This window comes from Silene latifolia, chromosome Y (genome assembly GCF_048544455.1).
Source record: "Silene latifolia isolate original U9 population chromosome Y, ASM4854445v1, whole genome shotgun sequence".
Lineage (NCBI taxonomy): Eukaryota > Viridiplantae > Streptophyta > Magnoliopsida > Caryophyllales > Caryophyllaceae > Silene > Silene latifolia.
In genome coordinates this window covers 163,535,509-163,559,088 of record NC_133538.1, presented here as the reverse complement: position 1 = coordinate 163,559,088, position 23,580 = coordinate 163,535,509, and the positions used below count along the sequence as shown (strand labels likewise).

Here is a 23,580-nt window from a genome sequence, read left to right as displayed (position 1 = left end):
GGTGAGTGTCTATCGACAGCATAGAAGATGTCAATCGACATATTTTAACAATGTGGTTTTAATTGCTTTTTCTTTCCTAAATAAACCAACCGTCCTCCTCCTTATTTCGCACGACAGAAACACACAGAAAAAAAATAAAAGGAATGACAAACCCTAACCCCTCTTTTCATCCAATTCCAACACGATTTCTACTTCAAATTTATTCAATTCCTTCACAAAATCTAATTACCCATTAATTTACACCTTCAATTTTCCCTTTTCCCTTTCAATTTTCGACCAAAATAGTCGACTTTGGGACCTAGGGTTTCGAATTTCCGGGTTCATTGTTTTGTTGATTGCTTTCAAATTGAATCCTACTACTGAGGTTAGGGTTCTTTACTCTTATTGCTTAATTGTGCTTAATTTGATTAATCTATTTGTTGTTCAAAATTTTGAATTGTGTTTCGGATTTTTGCTATTTTAATTGTTTTTCGAATTTGTCTAATTCGTGGTTCCATTCACGCTCTATAATTTTCGAAATTCATTGCTAATGGCTGCGGTTTATTAATTTCAAATTAACTCGTATCGCTGCCTACTTCACTCGGCATTTACGCTGCTTGATTCGGATCTCTGTTACTATTTGGGTTTTACTGTTGCACTTTGATTACCAAATTGTTATTATTCGGATTTATCATTTGAATTAGTTGAGGAAGAAATCCCGTTTATGCAACTTGTTTTTCGAACTTCAGCTGCTAAATTTTGGTCTGTTCTTTCGTGCTCTTCTATACACCTGTTTCTGTCAGATTTTATTCTGTCCCCTGCTTATATTGCTTACATGCACTTATCTACATATCTGATTAAATTTTGTGCTATGTTGAATGTCACTATTATTTGCAGGTTATAGAAAGAGTGGGTAAGAGATGGAAACTCGCTGAGACGAGGAAGACCAACACGCGGACCGAGGCTGGTGGTGGGTCTGGCGTCCGTCAGGTTCCTCAGGGCAGCTGTGTCAGCATTAGTTCCAGTGGCAGTGGAGGCACTAACGTGGATACTTCGGGTACCGCTCTTGTTCCACTAGCAGTCATAGACGGACCGGAAGATTTCCCGAATTTTGTATTCGCCTCCGAGAGGCAACGAGAGAGGTTTGAAAAACTCTGTGAGGCTCCTGTTATCCCTACACGTTTTTTCGATGAAAAATCATTAGATAAATTAGGTTGGCGTGAATCAGTAGTAGAAATGCTGAATGGGACGGGAACTATAGGATTAGCTACTATGCTTCACCATACATATGAGTCGCTCACTTATGAGTTTTTTAGTAGCTTTCGTTATATACCTCAAAATACAGCAGAAAATATCCCCGAAACTCGGGTTCATTTTTGACTTTTAAATAAGGGTTATAGGATGACTTTGACACAGTTTGGTGGCTATCTCGGACTTGCTTCCAGTAGCTCAACCACACCTGTGAGAGACAGTGCAATGAAGGCCCTCTGGCAGGCCCTCTCTAATAACCTCCCTAAGCGACATCATATTAATGATGTTGATCATCCCGTTCTCCACTAATGACCAAATCTAGGCCTCCGACCCCTTCTTATCGACTGTCAGCTAGATAGTTTTCCAGGTCCACTATGGAGACAGGTCAGTCCTCAGGTTCCCACTCCTATTGTGATACTGACCACTACTTTGCCTCCACCACCTCCTCCTAGCACTGGGCCACAGCCTACTTTCCCGACCCACTTTATTCGACCTCCACCATTTGTGCCCCCCACGATCATGGACTAAGGGCACCGTGATACCATGCTTTTCGATTTGTGCACTCGTGTGGCGAGGATAAAGCGGGACCAAGCTTTATGTGGTTTTCTTGTTTATGACTCATATGCTCGAGACGGGAGGTTGCCACCCCCATCCATCTTATTATAGGTTTCCAGAGGGTGGATATGCTCCTACTGCCACGGCTACTGCTGATGCCGCGACGACTGTTCCTCAGCAGCTTTTTACTATTGCTACAGATGTTACTCGGGGGGAGGGCGTGCGAGATGAGAGTGCTGCGGGGGGGGGGGGGGCACTTAGTGTTGATGATTAGTGGCAGCTGCTGGCCACGACCTCCCTATGTTTGTTGCTGGTTTGGGGAGGTCCGTATTGTGGTGTGCGAGTTCTCTTTTCCTTTATTTAGATTCATTTGCATTTCATTTTAGCTGTGTATACCCCTTTCCCTCGTTTTTGCTGTTGCTCTTTATTTGCTAAATATAATGAGGGCAATGTATGATTTGGTTTGGGGAGGGTATACATATGTTCCATATACATATTTCTTGTATTTTCGCATGCATTCTTTTACATAAAAAATCAAAAAATTTGAAAAATTTCAAAAAATACAAAAACATGTTTGCATTTAGTTTGCATCTAGGTAGAGTCTTAGGTTGAGTCGGAGTGGTCATATAACAATGATGAGATTGCTTTTATACTCTTGCTAATTCTTTAAAGCCTTGCATTGTTGGCCACCCTATTTTGAAAAATTCATTTGCATAGTCTACGAGTTTTTGATAAATTCTACCAAACGAATAGACTTGACCTATATGTTGACAAAGTAATTACAAATTCTATGGTTTAGAGCTTCATAAATCGGTGACATTCATGACCAATTTCATTTAGGATGTGAGTAGTACTCCTTACATAGCATGTAACATCAATTTGCATAAGTGTGAAATTTGTCTCTTATTGCCTACATACACTCGGGTTTGTGGCGGTGATACATGCGGAGAGGCGACCTTCCTTTATACTTTACCCTTGTTAGCTTCACGTTAGCCAAGTTTGCCTTGTTTTGACCCATTTATTCAACTACATTCCTATATAGCGTACCCTTGTAAAGGTAGTCTTGTTGGTAAGTTTAGAAGTTTTGTTGTGGTCAATTTTATTGCTATTGTGATAGATGTTGGAAGGAAGGTGAAAAGAAAAAAAGAGGAATTTAAAAAAAGTGATGTGAAAAAAAGGATATGAAAAAAAAGAATGAAAAAAAAAAAAATAAATGAAGTTGTAAAAAAAAAAAAAGAGTGGCATTCTTTTTACTCCTATGTTGACTATATTTATTATTAGAGGAGTATTGTTGATATTGTGAGTGAGTTTATGCCACATTTGGCATTGTGCTTAATTTAAGTTGTTGGATTAGAAGTGGAATATCTTTACTTTTGGTTGTGTTCGGTGCTAGCTTGTCTTCTACCTCCACATATCCAAATCATTTTGCCCCTTCTTATCTATTTACCTCACCTCACATTCATATGTAAGTCCTCGGCATGTGTTTTAAACCTTGTTTGAGTGGAGTGTATGTGTACGGTTACTAGAGATATCTATCATGTTACATTGCATACGTGCTTTTGTAGGTCGTAGTTAGGTGAGTGAATATTTTCCTTCTCTCTTACAAAATTTATATCCACCATGTTCTTAAATGAGAGATGAGTCCGACATAGATGGTCCTGCAAGGTCAACGGTTAGGTAGTTTTCGGTCATTAGTTCAACTCGTTTGCATTTGGATTTTTGTACTTTATAGCTTTGGAATTCATTCCTTAGCATGGGTAGCCTCTTGCATTAAATTGGTTTAACAAGTCTTTTGTATAGCTAGCTCTGAGTTATATGCCGCTCCATTAGTTCCCTTTTCTGTGTCTTGTGTCTACTTCTCGCTTGGGGACAATCAAGGGTTTGGTTTGGGGAGGTTTGATGCGTGCCTTTTGTATGTGTTTATTCACATAGTTGGCATGCATTTCAATGAGCTTATATGATCATTTCATTCTATTTCCTCTCGTATTTGCTACTTTTTTTTTGGTGGAATGTGAATATTCTTATTAAGATTTTCAAAGTAGCTCATACACACCATACACAAAGTACAATCTCAAGGACAATACATTAGAATATATCAAACCAACCTCCTTAACCCAATTCATATCCCTACTGTGAACTTTCTCCATACGCAGACTAATGATTCTTCCACTCAAAACATCATGGATCCTCTTCTTGATGTGCTCTGGATGGGGTACCCAGGTCTCCACTCTGCACTTGTTCCACCCTTCCCATATGAAGTAGACAAGGCTAGCAAGTGCAACTAATATAATCTTCTTGTGCAATATAGATCTACCTCTCCACGTTAAACTTCGAGCAATAACATCAGTAGTCCAACAAAAGCCAAGCCACTGTTGCACCAATTGTAGACACCTCTTGCTGAAAGGGCACTCAAAAAAGAGGTGTAAGGACGTTTCCTGCATAATTCCACACAGATAACACACCCCATCTCTTATAACACCAAACTTAGCCAATCTGTCCTTAGTAAGTAACCTACTTTGAATGAAAAGCCAGTTGATGAAATTCACTCTAGGTAGGTTAAGTCTAATCCAGACATAAGGTTGCCAAGTAACCTTCAATTGATCCCCAGGCAGCCACTTATAAACAGAATTAGTTGAATATGGAGCCTGCAACCAGTTATGATGCACAAAGCCTGGTTCCAGAAGAGCCTTAACTTTGCACAATTGCCTCCATGTCCAACTAGAATTGATTGTAGGAGAGTAGAGCCACCAGTCATGCTGCTTTATATAAAGATGATGCACCCATCAGACCCCATAAGCAATCTTTCTTATTAGCTACCCACCAGATGTATTTCCCAAGAGTGGCAATGTTCCAGTTGTAGCAGTTTAGGATCACAAGCCATCCATGTCTCTTTGGTAAACAACACTTATCCTAAGGCACTTCAGGTGCCGTATGGTGCTCCTCTGTCCCAGACCATAGATATGCCTTACAAATACTCTCTACCTTATGAATGATAGCTTTAGGTAGCAGGAATATTCTCGCCCAGTAACTGTGAATCTGAGTCAGGACAGCTTTGACCAGCAATAATCTACCAGTATAGCTCAAATTTATTGCCCCCCCAACCTCTGATTCTAGCTACCAATTTATCAACCAGGATGCTACATTCTACATTTGAAATTCTCTTGTAAGAAATAGTGATCCCCAGGTACTTGAAAGGAAGAGATCCCTTTTTAAACCAGAGATGCTAAGAATTGCTTGTTCATCAGCTGCAGCTACTCCATTCATATACATGTCAGATTTGTCTTTGTTGATATGCAAGCCTGAAGCTTCAGAAAATGTTATCATAGCTCTCATTATCACTGTGACAGATGCTGGATCTCCTCTACAGAAAATGAGGAGATCATCAGCAAAGGCCAGGTGACACAAATTCAGAGCTTTGCACATGGGGTGAAACCTGAAACCCTGGGTTATAGTAACAACATTAAGTATTCTGGTGAAATACTCCAAACACAAGGTAAACAGGAGTGTGAAAATTGGATCCCCCTGTCTCAAACCTCTCCTTCCTCTAAAGTAACCAAACTGGCTTCCATTAAGGGAGAGAGTGTAAGTAAGCGTTGAAACACATTGGATTATCCACCCAATCATTTTACTAGGGAAATTAAGTTCATATAACATATCCTCCACCAAGTTCCATTCAATGGAATCATATGCCTTCCTCAAGTCAATCATCATCATCACCCTAGGAGAGCATGATTTCCTGTTGTACAATCTCACTAGATCTTGACAAATGAGGATATTATCCACAATATTCCTATTCTGTAGGAATGCACTTTGATTCATGCTTATAATATCAGCAAGCACTGCATTCAATCTGCCACATATAACTTTGGAAATGCACTTGTACAAAACATTACAACAAGCTATGGGCCTGAAGTCCATAATTGAAACATGTACCTCTTTCTTGGGAATGAGAGTAAGCACAATGTAATTAATTTGATGCAATAGTTGACCATTAGTGAAAAACTCCATGACAGCCCCAACCACATCCTCTCCAATGCTATCATATGCATCCTTGAAAAAACTGGACGATAAGCCATCAGGACCAGGAGCCTTCTCATTAGGGATAGAGAATAAAGAAAACCCAACCTCAGCTGCAGTAACAGGAATAACCATAGCAGAGGCATGTATATCATAAACACTCTTTCCCCTCCTAACAACTCCAAGATTAACTCTGGTCACTCTCTCAGAACTGCCTAAAAGCCTCTGATAGTAATCAATAAAAGCTTGTTCTATGGTTGAATTGTCAGAACATAGAAAACCATTCATATCCATAATACTAAGCACCTTGTTCTGAGCTCTACGATCTTTAATAGAAATGTTAAAATAATGTGTATTTTCATCATTACATTGCATCCAGTTGATCTTAGCTTTCTGGCCTAGAAAAGAGTGCTTAGCTTCCTGTAACTCCTTAAAAGATTGAGCAACACCTCTTTCTTCAATCTGAAGCATAAGATTTTGAGGATCTAAATGAAGTTGAGCGATGTGACTCATATTTGAGCACATTTAGTCCTCGAATTAACCCTATTCCCATGCTTTCTAGCACCTATTAGGGTCATTTCTTATCTTTAGTTTCCCATTTCACATATTCTTTGAGGTTTTGTGTCCTTGGTAGAAGAGGATTGCTAGCCTTATATTTATGGAGCAAAATGGAGCTAAATGGATTGCATTTAATGACAAAGCATCGAAGAAGAGACCGACACTAGAAGCCTAAGCAAATAAATGAAGAGAAATGGGCAATGATGAAAGATACGTGCATCCCTAAGACAGTCCCCATGGATTGTTAGGGAGCCAAGAACAAGAGAAGAACCCTGTCCCAGGATCTGAGCGTCCTGAGCTAAGGACGAGCGTCTCAGAGCCAAGATCCGAGCGTCCCGACAGTCAGCCCGAGCGAATCACCTCACAGGACCAAGCGTGCTTCAGTTCACTCCGCGCGTGTCCCTGGGGAGTTGCTACTCAATCCGCGTATTTCCCTCGGGAGTTGCAAATTATCAAGATTCTCTTAGGGTCTTAATCGTCATTTAAGCCTTTAGTAACCCTAATTTTAGTATAAATACCCTATTGTACTAGCTTTGAATCATCTTATCATAATCAATCTCTTAATTTAGTCTTAATCAAAATTGTAATACATATTTCAATATTAATCACATCTTAATCTTTCCTTATTTTTTTTTTTTTTTGGTGAAATGTGAGAAATATATTAATATGAAAAAATAATTACATTATGGTGATCATACAAATGATATCATTCTAGAAGACGCATTTTAATCAGCCAATCTCGTTCTGCTAGAGTCATCACTGTTTTTTCCCGGGTTCGAACTCTTGACCTCATATTCTCCAATATAGCACCTGCCACCCTTTCAGGCCTAAGCAGAGTCATCTCATTCCTGCTTCTATTTCTCTGCTGCCATACCTGATACATCAGGCTCATCACTATGGCATTTTGCACTCCTTCAAGCCCCGTGCTGTTCGCAAGAATCGCACCATTCAACCAAGTCCCTGACAGGGAATGTCCAGGTCGTGTTCCTGTTCAGCTCCAGCACCACTCTTCTACTATAAGGACACTCACAAAACAAGTGCTCAATTGTTTCAGAAGCTATGCCACACAGGTAGCATTTATCTTCAATGATCACTCCAAACCTGACTAGTCTCTCAACTGTATTCAGGGCTTTATGAGCAACCATCCATCCCAAGAATTGATGCTTGGGAATTGTCCACCCATTCCAAACTGCCTTATCCCATTGAATTCTTGGCCTTGTTCCTCTGAACCAGTCATAGCAACCAGCAGGCGAGTACCCTCCTGGTTGAACACTCCACTCCCCATTAACATAACCATTCCTCATTTCTTCCTTAACCTTGCATATTCTCCTCCAAACCCAACTTGAGTTCGAACTAGGCTTGTATTCCATCCACTCCTGACCCTTAAGATAGTTACTTTGCACCCAGTTAACCCAGATAGAGTCCCTTTGTGTAGCAACCCAGTCCACCAGTCTTCCTACCATTGCCTTATTCCAAGATTCCTGGTCTTTAATCCCCAAACCACCTTCATCTTTAGGTCTACAAATAGTGTCCCATCCCACAAGAGGAGCCCTCCTGTAATCTGGCCGAGTTATCCCAAAGGAAGTTCCTACAAACTGCTTCAATCCTTTTGATGATTCCTTTGGGGAGAACAAACATAGATGCCCAGTAAGAATGAACAGAATTAAGCACACTCTTGACTATGACTAACCTTCCTGCATAAGAGAATTTTCTTGCCCCATACCCATGTATCCTCGCACAAATTTTATCCACAAGACACTCACAATCTTGCTTCCTGAGTCTTGTAGTCTGGATTGGCATACCAAGGTATTTAAAAGAGATGCTCCCTTCACTGAATCCTGATATCTGCAATATCTCAGATTTAAGCTGCTCAGTTACATTCCTGAAGTAGGCATTAGATTTTGAGGCACTAACTTGCAGTCCAGAAGCATTAGAAAAGGTAGAAAAGGACTGTAACAAAAACATCATAGAAGTGGCATCCCCTTTACTGAAGAGCATGACATCATCAGCAAACATAAGACTAGTGAGTCTTTGTTTCTTGCACATAGGATGGTAGTGAAAATCAGGCTTTGATGAAGCATACTGCAAGGAACGAGTCAGGTACTCCATACACAGTGTGAAAATCAAGGGGGAGAGAGTATCCCCCTGTCTCAAGCCCCTCTTCCCCTGGAAGTAGCCAAACATTTCTCCATTTATAGAGAGGGAGAAGGTAGTTGTAGTAATGCATTGAAGAATCATTGCTTTAAAATCAGACGGGAAATGAAGCTCCTCCAAAAGATTCTCAACAAAGCACCACTCTACAGTATCATATGCCTTCTGCAAGTCTATTTTGAACATACATCTTGCTGAAGCATGAGTCCTTTCATATAGCCTGATCAAATCTTGGCAGATTAAGATGTTCTCTTGAATGCTTCTTTGCTGAATAAAAGCTCCCTGGTTCTGTCCTACAATGTGAGGTAACACTTCAGCTAGTCTGGAACAAAGCAGCTTTGATATAACCTTGTATACAACATTACAACAAGCAATTGGTCTGAATTGGAGCACACTCTTTGGCCTGTCACACTTAGGAATAAGTGTAACATTCGTGGAGTTAAACTGCTTGAGAAGTTGCCTGCTTTGGAAAAAATCTTGAACTGCTCTTATAACATCCCCTCCTATCTCCCCCCAAGCATCTTTGAAAAACTTACTCGTGTAACCATCTGGCCCTGGTGATTTTATATCAGGAATACTAAATAGGGCTTCTTTAATCTCCTCCCCAGTTACAGGTTTCCTTAGGATATGCCAGTGATCAGCAGTACAAACAGATCCTTGAGCAATGATTCTCCTATGGATCTTCTTAGTCTCTTTACTTGATCCAAGTAGAAGTTGATAGTAATCAATAAAAGCCTTCTGAATTTGCTCCTGAGTATCACACACCTTGCCATTCATGTCCTCAATCATAGCAACCTTGTTCATATTCCTTCTCCTTTTCAGCAGACCATGAAAGTATGAAGTATTTGCATCCCCATCCTTTATCCATTTATGCTTAGACTTTTGAGCAAGAAAACTTTCCCTGGCCTTAGCTAGCTCCTGCAGATGAAGAGAGGCTTCATATTCTTCAGTGATCTTATGCACATTAGTAGGATCCCTGTTAATCCCTTCCTGCAACCCCTCCACCTTTTTCTGTAGTATAGTAGCTGCATTTTCAATATCACTGAAACACTCTTTATTCAGCTCCTTAAGAACAGCTTTCATACCTTTCAAATTTTTTGCCAGTCTAAACATGGGTGTACCAGTGAAACCAGCATCCCAATTCTCCCTCACCAAAGGAATGAACGTCTCTGAACCACCCCACATGTTGTAATATTTGAAATTCCTTTTACCCTGACTGTGATTAGTGCTCTTTCCTTAATCTCTCAATTGTTCTTAGTTTTAATTGGGTAATTAGAAGATTATTTGGGGTTTATTGGAGGATTGACAACTTTCCATCAATCATCAAGTTTACTTCTATTATTCTTTGCTTTATTATTTGGATTATCTCAAGTAGGTATAATCTCTTTTTACCTTAGCTTAATTATTGTTAATCACATCATTTGTTCATCATGCTTTGATTTGTTAGTATGATTGACAACCTTATTAGCATGTTAAACTTGATCATGAGTGAGTAGTACTATAGCTAGGGTTAATGGGGAATTAGGGGAAATAATCATGGGAATTGATATATGCTTAATCTAATATGCTTTCATAATCACTTGATTGCTTGTTATGATTTCAACCTATGCACATGTTATGTTTGATGAAATGCTAGACTATGAAACCTTGCATTTTTTACCCATCTCTTATCTTTTCAATGAGGCTTGTAAGACATAAACCAACCCGAGCCTTGTTAGACCATGCATAGAGTTTAATAGGAAGAGACTAAGTCGACTTGTAGGTGTTGTAAAGCCTTGATCGACTCGGCTCAGGGACCTAAATCTTCCTAGAAATTGTAAGATATACACTAACTCGATTTCATCATAACAATAAGTTTCTTGCATCTATTTGAGAACATGTTTGTATGACCTATTTCCATGATTCCCTTATGAACCCATGACACCCTAGTGCCTTTAATCAATTGTTTACAAACCCCTTTTATTGATTTACTTTGTTTTCATTACTTTACATTCATCTTGTTGATTAGTTTAGATTACATCTCATCTCAACCCAAATTTGTGACACCCTAAGACATAAACTACTTGCAATTGAAATCCTAAATCAATACCCGTCCCTTGGGATCTGACCTTTACTTACCACTCCACTAAATAGTAGTTTGTAGAGTTATAAATATTGTTTTGGTTGGTAGCTTTGACGAAGAGATAAATACCACGCAAAAAAAAAATGGCGTCGTTGCCGGGGACGGTGTTCAATTGATTTATTTTTCGTTAATTGTTTTTAGTTGTGTCTTTCTTTACCTTGGGGAAGTCAATCTCCTCAAGTTTGTTCTAATTGTTTTCTAGTTGTTTGATATTTGGCATGACTAGGAGATCACAAGGTAATTTATTACCTACTGATTTCGAGATTGAAAGGACCTTACCAACAATAGAAGAGTTGCTAGAGGTACTTCAAGAGTCGTAGGTATTGGAGAGATTATGGACATTCAACCAAATACCATTGAGTTTGTCAATCCTTTTGCAAGAGAAGGAGAGGATAACCCAATTCCAAACCAACCACAAAATCAACCTACAATGCCTAAATTTTTATCACATTCCGTACCAACCGAGGAGAACCTACCAAACGATACTCCTACACCACCACATTTAACCGGTAATTTCATTGCCAAATCGCATTCATACAATTAGTTGAGAGAAGTCAATTTGGAGGAATGCCTAATGAAGATCATCATTTACATATGGATACTTTTTGTGATTATTGTGATGCAATTTCTCGAACCGGAATTACTCAAGACCAAATCCGATGGGTATTGTTTCCTTTTTCCTTAATTGGTACCGTAAAGCAATGGTTGAAAAGCCTAGACAAGGCTACCCTTGGTATTGATTCATGGAAGAAGTTAGCACTTGCCTTCTACAAGAAATTCTATCCTCCAGAGAAGACAAATATGTTGAGAGCCCAAATCACCGGGTTCAAGCAAAGGGATGAGGAGTCATTATATGAAGCATGGGAGAGATTTAAGGAGACTTGTCGATCTTGTCCACACCATGGACTTAGTGAGTGGTTCCTTGTGCAACAATTTTGGAACGGCTTATATGAAGACTCACGCAATGTGCTTAATATGGGATCCAATGGGAGGTTTACCGAAGTTGATGACAACCAAACATGGGCCAAAATCGAAGAGATGGCAGTTCATAATTCCCAATATAGTAGGCCTCGAAAGGCCACTAGAGGAGGAAAGCATGAGGTAGATTCCATCACAAAATTGGGTGCTTATATCGACACCATCAACTTGAAGTTTGAAAAGGCCATGGCTAAGCTTAATGAAGCTTCCAAAACACCCAAACAACATGTTAATGCTATGATGGCATCATCCTCAATCCCAAATGGAGTATGTAAAAGTTGTGGAACCTTGGGACATGATCAAAACAAATGTAGGGGAACAAATGAACAAGTAAATGCTTTCCAAGCATATAAGAGTGGTACCCCTTATTCCAACTACTATAATGAGAACACCAAATTCCATCCAAATCTCTCATATAAGAGCCAAAATGTTCAAAATCCTCAACCAACATACACTCCACCTCCAATGAGAAACCAAGCTCAAAGACCCTTTTTTAACCAAAGCCAAGGATATCAAAATCAACCTTCCTACAACCAATCCAATGACCAAAGCTTTGATGTTCAAAAAGCGGTCCTCCAAATGCAAAAGAACCAAGAAGAATTCTTTACCCAAATGCAAAAAGATAGCCAAGCTAAAGAAATCACCATCAACAACATACTTGCCCACACCAAAATGTTAGAGACTCAAATGACCCAATTAGCATCTTCTAGCTCCCAAAGACAAAAGGGGCAATTACCTCTTCAAGGTAATCCTCCCACAAGACATGAGACGGTTAGTGCCATCCATTTTAGGAGTGGTACAAGATATGAGGGGACGAAGAGGCCAATTGATGAAGATATTGTGGATACTAGTAGCAAGCAAGGAGTTTTGGAAATCTCTAAGGAAGAAGAACCTACTACCAACGAACTTTCAAGAAGAATGAAGGAAAGGCTAAGAATGTTGATAAGGAGCCTATTGTGATTAGACTTCTATTCCCAAGTCGTCAAGCTAAGCCTAAGCTTGATGAGCAACTTGGAAAGTTTATGGAAATTTTGAAGAACTTAGAAATCTCAATCCCATTCACAGAATTGATCAATCATGTTCCGGCTTATGCAAAGTACATGAAGGATATTCTTACCAAGAAGAAATCCAACCTAAAGTTGGAGACTATTGCCTTTACCAAAGTGAGTAGTGCTATTCTTCAGGGGAGTTCCCCTCCAAAGCTCAAAGATCTGGGAAGTTTTTCTATTCCATGTACCATTGGCGACACTACAATCAACAAAGCATTATGTGATCTTGGAGCAAGTGTAAGTGTCATGCCATACTCGGTATGTAAGAGGCTAGGAATGGGAGAGCTCAAGTGCACCAACATTACTCTTCAAATGGCGGATCAATCAACAAAGATACCTTTAGGGGGTATGGGAGGATGTGCCCGTAAGAATTGGCAAATTCTTCATCCCGGTAGACTTTGTCATTGTAGACATGGAGGAGGATTCCAACATCCCTATCATCTTAGGAAGACCTTTCTTGCATACCGCCGGAGCGGTAATCGATGTGAAACATGAAGAGCTCACACTTGAAGTAGGGGATGAGACAATTACTTTCAATCTTGACAAAATAATAAGAGCTCCCCGATTACATGAGCCAGGCTTCATGGTCGATCACTATAGCCGAGAAAGTGATAAGAATAAGTTAGAATCTCTATGCAAAGATCAAGCCATGGGTGATAAACATCACCGACATGGAAGGAGAAAGTGGATGACCTTCAAGTAGCTTTATTCGGAGAGCATGGAATTTTCAGCAACAACAATGAGAGCTTGAATAGCTCACCCATCATGACAAGTAATGAAGAAGGCCTCTTTGGCCAAGATAACAAGAAAGGAGAGTTGCTCTTGTCAACTCATGACATCATTGGGGAACAAGCTAGTGAAGTTTGTGGTCTATGAGATAATGAATTTGAAGGATTGGTCAATCCTTATATTGGAAATGCTATGACCTTGGGCCAAGCCTTTATTGATCCTTGTCATCACTTTGACTCGGACCACAACAATGGAGAAAACAATGCACAAAGATCCATGCAAGATCTTTATCATGAAAATGAGCAAGCCTTCGACTACTTCAACAAGGTGTTGAGCAACATCAACAACACCTTAGCTTTGCCCCATTGATACCTCTCACAAGAAGGAGAGTTTGGTGGAGTCCTCCCTAAACCACCATTTTCAAATATTCTAACCCCTTAACTAGCATTTTATTTCCTTTATTGCATCTTTGTCATTTTTGGATTTGCATTTTTGTGCTTTATTACAAGATTTTTGACATGAGAGCAAGTGAGGGAGGTATTTAAATGTGTTTTAATGTGTAATGTTTGATAAAGTGTGGGGATGGTAAATTCCTAGGCTAACCAAGCCTTTGTAGTACAACCCACAATATTTAACAAGGAAAGGAAAAAGGAATGACAAGGGAAGAGGAACTCCCACGAGCAGACCTGAGCTCGTGGGAGCTGAAGGCAATCCGAGCGTCTCTAGGATCAATCCGTGCGTCCTACTGTTGAGACGTGGGAGCTGGGAAGCTTCAATTTATGGGAGAAAGTCCTGTAAGAAAATCTGCGCAAGACGAGCTCAGGACGCTCGTCCTCTAACCTCAGAACGCTCGTCCTACTATCGAGCCGCGGGTCCTGGAAAGCTCCAACCTGACGAATTTTTGCTGAAGAAAAATCTGTGCGTCCCAGGCTTAATCCGAGCATCTCAGCCGAAATCCACTTGAGCTGAGCTCAATCCGCACATCCCATAACTGCTTTGCCATTTCAGAAAACCCTGTGAGACAATCTGCGCATCCCGGCACTGATCCGAGCGTCCCAGACCTGTTACATAAACAAACACGGGACATCCTCTTCTTCCCAATTCATTTCCATCTTTCAAAAACACAAACATATACATTTTCCCTATCTTCAAACTTCAATCCCCTCATCCAAAATCACCAATTTCTCAACAAAATTCACAACAAACAAAACAAAATTAAATCACTCGAATATCAACAAAAGATCCTTTAACCATCAATTTCCTCACAAATTGAATCAATTTTCTAGGGTTCGGGTAAAATTTCGAAAACCCAAATTGATTGAGGAATTGTTTGAAGTTTGAAGAAGCAAGGAGCATTCAAGGAATATCTTGGTTTGTTGATACCAATTTGATAAGGAGTATACAATGGCAAGGACTAAAGACGGAACCAAGGCACCCAAAGCTTCAAATTTCTCAAAGAGACAACAAGCTCTTGTAGCATCTAAGGCTTTGGTAGTAGCTCAAACAAGGGAGGAAGTCCAAGAAACCGTCAATCCTATTGAGGAAGCTACCACATCTACTCCGGTTGTAGAACAATTGCCAAACTTTCCGAAGGTAACTTTATTATCCGATAAACATAGGATTGCCTTTCTATCCCTTGCCAAAAAGAAAGTTGTAGCTACCAAGTTTATTTGCCATGATACATAGCAAAAGTTGGGTGTCCTTGAGCAAACTAGAGCATTTTTCAAGTCCATGAGGTTGACATGTTGGAGTATGTGTTTTCAACAATGGTGCGATCACATTATTGAAACTCATGATAAGAATACGTAAGGGATGATTCATTTATATATGTCAACTGATCAGCATTAATCGGTAATGATTGGCTGACTGAAGTTTCACATTACTGTCGTTTAACGGTGGTGATCAGTTGATCCCTTAAGGTCACACCTAAAGGACGATTCCCTCAATTGTAAAGTTAATTGATTGTATGAGGATACAGATTGATTAAGTCCTTAATTTGAACAAATTGATATATAAGAGAGAATACTATATCTTATTGTAATGTGATTAAATAAGATTCAATTTAATAGTTAATATTATATATTACTAAAATTGATTAATGTTTATGAAACATTTGAGATAAGAGTAATTAGTTAATCATAATTACAAAATGTTATAGATTATATTAACTAGACTTAATGTGACCCATTTTATATACAATCATACTTGGTATTTTACTAACTAGTCCAAATATTCAACTAATAATATGACTAGTGTAGAACCCGCGCAAATGCGCGGTTTTTTAGATAATAATATACAAAGACGTTAAATACTCTAGCTTGTTAAGCGGTATAAGAGCGAAAATTTGATAGTTTTCACACCAAATAAGATTGATATTTAACTGAAACAAATTATATAAATTATGAATTACTTGTTAATTTGTTAATTATAATTTATTTGATATATAATGATATTTAATTAGTTAAATATACATTTATATCACTTATGACATGTTACATGTCACATGTCACAACATATTACAAATGACAAATGACAAAAAATAAAACGGAGTTAATTTTAAGTGCTAAAACCGGTTTATGTAGGGGTTAGTGGGTGATTATTTTATGCTAATTGGAACATAATGATGACCATATTGCATGAAAGATACCTACACCTATTCTACCTTTTCTTGTGAAGAACAAAAGGAAAAATTGGGAAGATAAATTTGACTACCCTATGTGCCAAAAACCGGTTGCCCCTCTATACAAACAAGGGAATTGTTCTCATTTTGCAAGATTATTCTTATGCTCAAAAACCTCTTCTTCTCTCAACATAAAAATTGTTTTATGCATAATATTTGTTCTATATTTCTAATATTCCACAAGATTACTATTGTAGTAATAACTCTAATATTAGATTTATGTTTAAGGTCACTACTCTTATTATCTAATATCTAGTCTTGGTGCAATCAAGAGGAGTATCTCCACTTTGGGATGTTGTTGGAGGATCATCCTAATATCTTATTTAGCTCAAGATCTAGATTTGGAAGCAGTCCAAATCTAGTGCCTTTAAATCCGTCTCACCATTGTAAGAAAACCATTTTCTCCTAAACTTGTTAATTTTGTTATGCATGCACTAGATCTAATGACTAAATCAATGAGTAATTTAGATCATCAATTAAATAAGTTTAATTAGAGGGTTATTGAATCCTTTCAAGTGGTATCAGAGCTTAGGTCGTGCATGCATAATCGGTTTGGTTTTTCCGAGTTAAATGTAACTTATTTATAACTAGATATTTTGTGATTTATATGAGAAAGCCACGAAATTATTTTGCATGTTATGTATTCTGGTCCTAAAATATATTTAGGTCATTTTGATGATTTATGGATGATTATTGCTTTTTTTAATGATTTTTAGTGAAATAATTACATTTTAATGAGTAAAATGAACTTTTACTTACTAAAAATAGTTAAACATCACTACTGGCTGTGATTTTTTTAGTATGACCTCACTTGCATATTTTGCATATTGTATGTAAAATTTCGGATCATTGTGATTAGTTTTGCATGTTTTATAATGTTTATATGATAAAAATGACATAAATGGTGGTTGAATGACTAAAAATAGTTAAACTTCGAAACAGGCCATGAAATTTTAATATGATGTCACATGCATATTTTACAGATTGCATGTAAAATTTGAGATAAATGTGATTTATTATGCATGATTTATAATTTTAGTGGTTAAAATGATATAAATAGTGACTATTTTTTAGCAAAATAGCTAAAATGAATTTTATGGCATGGAACTTTTCCCTAATGTTGTATATATGATATGGACATCAGATCTAAAATTACATGATTAATTTTGATTGATTTGGTATGTTTATTGATTTTTATGAGATAAAATCGATAAAAGGGCAACTTTATTAGTCATAAAAACTAATTCGAAATTTTTGGTTAAAATTTTGTCATTTACAGGTTCTAGAAATTATTTAAGAATGTTCAAAATTTTGATTTTGATTTTTTTTTCATAATTTTTATGTTTAATTTGGATTAAATGGTAAATGTTATGATTTATACGTTTTATTAATGAAGTAAATTATAAATATTTTGTGGGCAAATTTTATTGAGTTTTTGGAATTTTGGTAATATTCCAATATATGCAAAAATGTGATTTCTAATTTTTCTAAATTTTTATGATTTATTGGGAATTATTTCATAATTATTATGATTAAAAGAAGTTTAAATAAGCAATAATACAAAACCAAGTTGAATTATTGTCAAATGTTTAGTGAAGACTAATTTTTGAGTCCTAAAAAGGTTAGGATAATTAACTTGGGCTTAAATTCGATTTAAGTATTGATTTGTGATTTTAATAAGTTATTGTCACGCATTTCTATAAAACCAGATTAAATAAGATATAAGGTTTAAGTAGGGCAATTCGGCATATTAATTTGGCATGTTAGACACATATATTTATGCTGCATATTTTATTATGAATGTCATATTTTATTTATGTAATTTTATCTTAGTATGGCCTTAGTTTTCATCCGTATTACCCATAATGTAAGGGAATACCGATTCGCTTATAATTTTAATGTGATCTCGTATGATTTTTATTTTTACTAGATTCATTTTTACAAATGTATAATAGGAATAGCTATGTATTTTATTATTATTTGTTATTCCGGAGCTCCTTCAAGATGGTGCCATTCGGAAGGTGTTTCGACAAGCCGGAGTTTTCTTGGAAGGCGTGCCATATGAAGATTCTAGGGACCAAATGAGTTGGTTTCCGAATTTGTAATAGATTACTAGATTTTCTATTTTAGGAAAGGTCATACTAGGAAATTTATTTATTTCTTTGCATTTTTTATATGTTACATGCATTGCCAAATCGCAATTAACATCTCGTGCATTTATATATATATATATATATATATATATATATATATATATATATATATATATATATATATATATATATATATATATATATATATATATATATCGTCTTTTCGACCATGCCGATTATAATTATCGTTAGTTCACTAATATAGTTCACATAAAAGTGATAGATAATAAATCGACAAGACCTCTCACATATTTAAAATTGAGATTAGCCTTTCCAAATAGTAGGACCCATGAATCCCTTTGACATTTGGTGTTGATTCCGTTTCCCGGGGTACTTAGATTTTTTCATCGGGTAAGTGGTGTAATAACAAGTTATTACACGCGAAATTTGGTTAGACTCGACGGACATGGAGAATAGTCTCATGTTCTGGGCTAGAGATGAACTTAACTTAATTTCATCGACCGAGAGTTCTAATTGTAGAATCGGTTAAAGAGTTAACCCACCAAGTTATATTAATGAGCGATGTATCGGTTTCCCCGTGCCCGAATTAATATGGATTTGGATCTCGGAATCATTTATATAATTGGGTGGAGGTCATTATATAAATGCTAAAACATGCAAAAATGTTTTCATATATTAACGATAAATTTTTCTTTTCCCACTATTTCGTTGTTTTATGTTGTTCTTTATCATTTCTCCTATTAATATACGATATCAATTCGATTGTAACACGAGTCTCCGCTAAACCACCATTACTAACAACAAATTGAATCTCTTTCAAAATCCTCAAATGAACCGTTTAAATAGAGCATGGACTAGTTCCATACGAATCGTTCTATTCCATAGAACTCCATAGGAGTTGTCCTATGTCATATAAGATTAGCATCTTATATTCCTAACATGCCTATGTATGATTTCTTGTGAATATGTGTGAATAGAAGTAATGGTTAGTCAAAATATGTTTTGATAATATCTTCTATGCATCCACGGTTCAAAAGTTTTATTGCTCAAATCAAACACTTGCCATCAAGTACTTAAGTTATTAAGAACATGACAATGTTAAATTAGTAAATTGATTTGATAGAAATTTTGATTAACCAAATACCACAATAGAGCTAACCCTTGTGAAGGATTAACTAGAAATTTAAATGAAGATAAGTCTTCATCAAGTAGAAATTCTTGAAGTCAGTGGGAGCAATAAAAAGTAAGTACCTATATTAATTGTTAAGGATAGAACTAGGCTCGAAAGAAAAAGTGTTAGACACTAAAATAGAGACAGACCCCAAATAAATAAAGATCTAGGAAGTTGGTTGTGTGACTCCAACATATTCCTTCCTGAATATTTATGACATTGACATTGCGACTACCAAGAATAAGTTCAGAAATTTGCATGAATGGAACTAGCGTAGTTGCCATTTCATCCATGAACATATGAATGTTGTAGCGTACTCATTTTAGTTTTGTATTTAGAAATGTACCTCAATAATTGTTATGATGTACACTAACTCTAAATAAGAATATACTTCAAGTTTTTGTATAAAAACGCAAAGGGTTTCTCTTGTTAGGAATTATTAATCTCATTAAACAACATATTCATATATGTAAGAAATAATTTAGTCATAAAATTAATTTAGATCTTATGCATGCAAAAAAAAAGTAGAAATAGAGAAGAAATCGTCATCATACTATGGATTTTCGGATTAAAAGGGCACAAGTAAGATCTCCTTCTTACTTGTTCTTGAGCTTCCTAATAATGGATGAACAAGGATTTAAACTTAGAATCCCTCCCAAGGAATTATACCCAAGATAACCTCTTAAAAGACTAATATTATTATTACTAGAACAATACTAATCTTAATAAAATTGACCCAAAGTATTGTTTTGTCCTCTTGAATTTTCGGCCAAGAGGAGAGGAATTTTGGAGTATTTGTTTCTTTTTCTAAACTTTTTTAAGTTATTTTGTGAATGAATGAATAATACACTAGTTTTGCATGTAGTGTAAGAGTGGAAAAATAAGCAAAACTTTTGCTCTTTTTCTTGTGGGAAAACCGAAATGGGAAGGGGAGATAGCCCAATGCATGCTCTCCTTTTCTTCCCAAGAGAAAGCTATGTATGCAAGGCTATGTTTAGGTCTTATAATTATGTTTTCCACTTATAAATAATCAACACAATTTTTATCCTAATACCCCTTCCATTTCGGTACACACACATAAAATGGATGAGTCCATTTTATTTGTGATTTTGTCAATATGTCACATGTGACAAAAACAACATATTAATAAAATATGTCACTTATAAAAATTAACATAGTAATTCACAATTACTTGTACCAAAATGGTTTACCAATTTATAAATCACAACATCTTGTATTTATAATAAATTATTCATTCAGATTCAATTGTTTCTGTAAACAATAATTTCATCTAAGTAATAAAACAATTCGATTACTTAGACCGTATCTTATTTAATCTAATTACAATAAGACATGTAAATATTACTTCCGAAACCGTCCGTCAATTTTAAGTAATTTAATTAACTCGTATCGTCATACGATCAATTAAATATTCAATTAAGAGTGTTACCCTTTAGGTATGACCTAAGGGGATCAACTGATCACCACCGTCGCACGACAGTAATGTCAAACTCTAGTCAGCCAATCATTATCGATATGTGTGGACCAGTTGACAGTAAAATATTACTTCCCACATGTATTCTTAAAATGAGATTTAAACATGTAATCATCATGATCGACAGTTGTGATCGCATTATTGTCGGAGGACACATATTCCAACAATCTCCCACATGTCCTCGACAAGTGTGCGTCACCAATTCTCTTGTACTATTACTATCTCCTACTCAATGAAAGGTGTCTTTCAGGTCGTACTTGCAAGTGATAATATCGAAAGTGGTTTCCTCGATCTGGAGAATAACTGATTGAGCGGAATTATCTACCATAGATACCTTCCGAGCGTGGCCACGCATTTCCAGTTCATTACTCCTCGAGTGGCCCTGAGATATTGTTATAACCCTGACAAGGGGTGGACAATTCCTATCGCACTTATTCCCTTCGACTAGCCACAGCTATCATAACCCAAAATATGCCCATTTGACCCATTTATGAAGGTCGTAGTAACATAAATCAAAGTTAATCTGTAACTGTACCACCTTAGGCGAATAGTCTTTAGTAAAAAGAATCGACTCATTAGAATACTATAATAGCTCTCACCACGACCAGGCTATATAAATTTGCCAGAACTCTATAAGCGGTCATTAGCCCGACAAAGTGTTCCTAACAGTCTGCCAATGTGATCGACTAGTCATCTCACATGACTTCATGGCACTTGAACTTCCATCAATCACATCACACTCTAGTCACTTCGAGACGTCACCTCATACAAGTGGCTATGGGCGAATACAATGTTAATCCGTGTTCACTTTAACGGGGTTCAATTGTCACTACAACCCGTTTGGATGTAACAATGTATAAGGAAAAGATAAAAGACAAATGTGATTATGAACATGAACAAAGACAACACTTTTAATTCATTTCAAAATCTAATACAAACTTGGTACACGTTTAAGTCCCATGGACGCAACATGCCCATCATGCTTAGCCTGCGATAAAGGCTTGGTGAACGGATCGGCTATATTGTCATCCGTCCCAACCTTACAAATCACAATTTTCTTTTTTTCAATGAAATCTCTAATTACATGATATTTTCTAACATGTCTAGATCTATTACTAGACTTTGGCTCTTTAGCTTGGAAGATCGTCCCACTATTAACACAATAGAGAGTGATGGGATCATTGGCGGTAGGTACTACTCTTAGACATTCCGTGAATTGCTTGATCCATACAACTTCCTTGGCGACTTCGATCGCAATGTACTCGACCTCCGTTGTTGAATCTGCGATTCTGACTTCCTTGAAGCTTCTCCACTAATGACACCACCATTGAGCATGAAAACAAAACCAGCTTGTGATTTCATATCATCTCTATCTGTTTGAAAACTTGAGTCCGTGTATCCATTAACACGGAGCTCGGTGTCTCCTCCAAATACTAAGACAGAATCCTTAGTTCTTCTCAAGTACTTAAGGATGTTCTTGACGGCTATCCAGTGACTCTCACCTGGATTTCCTTGATATCTACTCGTCATGCTCAAGGCATACGAGACATCAGGACGTGTTCATATCATGGCGTACATGATTGATCCAACAGCGGAAGCATAAGGGATCATATTCATGCGTTCAACATCATGGGGTTTGTAGGGAGATTGAGACTTGCTCAATATTGTCCCAGTTACCATAGGTACCAATCCTCTTTTTGATTCGTCCATGCTGAAACGTCGAAGAATCTTATCAACATAAGATTCTTGACTTAGTGCCAATATCCTCTTGGATCTATCTCTATGGATCCGGATACCTAATATGCGTTGTGACTCTCCTAAATCCTTCATTTGGAAGTGGTTACCTAACGACTTCTTATCAGAAGACAACATTGGAATGTCATTTCCAATGAGTAGTATGTCATCGACATACAAGATTAGGAACACAACATTGCTCCCACTAAATTTCATGTATAAACATGATTCCTCAACACTTCGAGCGAAACCATTCTCTTTTATCACATGATCGAATCGATGATTCCAACTTCTAGATGCTTGCTTAAGTCCATAAATGGATCTCTTAAGTTTACACACTTTGTTAGGATTTTTAGAATCGACAAAACCTTCGGGTTGTATCATGTACACCTCCTCTTCTAAATGCCCATTTAGAAAAGCGGTTTTGACATCCATTTGCCATATTTCATAATCATGAAATGCGGCAATCGCTAACAAAATCCGTATGGATCTTAGCATGGCTACGGGGGCGAAGGTTTCATCATAATAGAGTCCTTGGACTTGGGTAAATCCTTTTGCCACTAGCCTAGCTTTGTAGACATCATCATGTCCTTCTATGCCATTTTTAACCTTGAAAATCCATTTGCATTGAAGAGGTCTTGCCCCTTTAGGCAAATCCACCAAGTTCCAAACTTGGTTTTCATGCATAGAATCCATCTCGGACTTCAAAGGAGGAATTTGGACTAGAGATTGCGGTTTTGTAGGTGGCGGGCTCGTCACTTTCTAAAAGCAACACATCGAGTGTTCCATCTTCTTCGATAAGTCCCACATATCGATCGGGATGGCGAATAACTCGGCCCATTCTTCTAAGAGGAGGAGGGACAACCGCGCTAGACGACGAAGGAACATCTTCTTGCGTCTCTACCTCGGTTTGTGGCTCTTGAATTTCATCAAGTTCAAAATTTCTCCCACTCTGTCTCTTAGAAATAAAGTCTCTTTCTAAGAAGACAGCCTCACA

The 23,580-nt window shown here is 37.2% G+C and overlaps 1 protein-coding gene and 1 non-coding gene across 2 annotated transcripts; both read right to left on the bottom strand.

Moving 5' to 3' along the window:
- Window positions 1–7,066: 7,066 nt before the first annotated feature.
- LOC141629314 (uncharacterized) lies at window positions 7,067–7,823 on the bottom strand. The gene is made up of 2 exons (XM_074442335.1): window positions 7,391–7,823; window positions 7,067–7,320 (listed from the first exon to the last, which is right to left on the bottom strand). Exons 1-2 carry the CDS (start codon window positions 7,821–7,823, stop codon window positions 7,067–7,069), a joined length of 687 nt encoding a protein of 228 aa, XP_074298436.1.
- Window positions 7,824–11,434: 3,611 nt separating this feature from the next.
- Window positions 11,435–11,541, bottom strand: LOC141636013 (small nucleolar RNA R71). Its single transcript, XR_012540658.1, has one exon. It is a non-coding gene; the product is annotated as a small nucleolar RNA R71 (small nucleolar RNA).
- Window positions 11,542–23,580: the final 12,039 nt, after the last annotated feature.

Coding starts and splice junctions, on each gene's coding strand:
- LOC141629314 (XM_074442335.1), bottom strand. CDS start 7,823: ATGGTAGGAAGACTGGTGGACTGGGTTGCTACACAAAGGGACTCTATC. Junction 7,321..7,390: donor AACAATTGAGCACTTGTTTT/GTGAGTGTCCTT, acceptor ATTCCCTGTCAG/GGACTTGGTTGAATGGTGCG.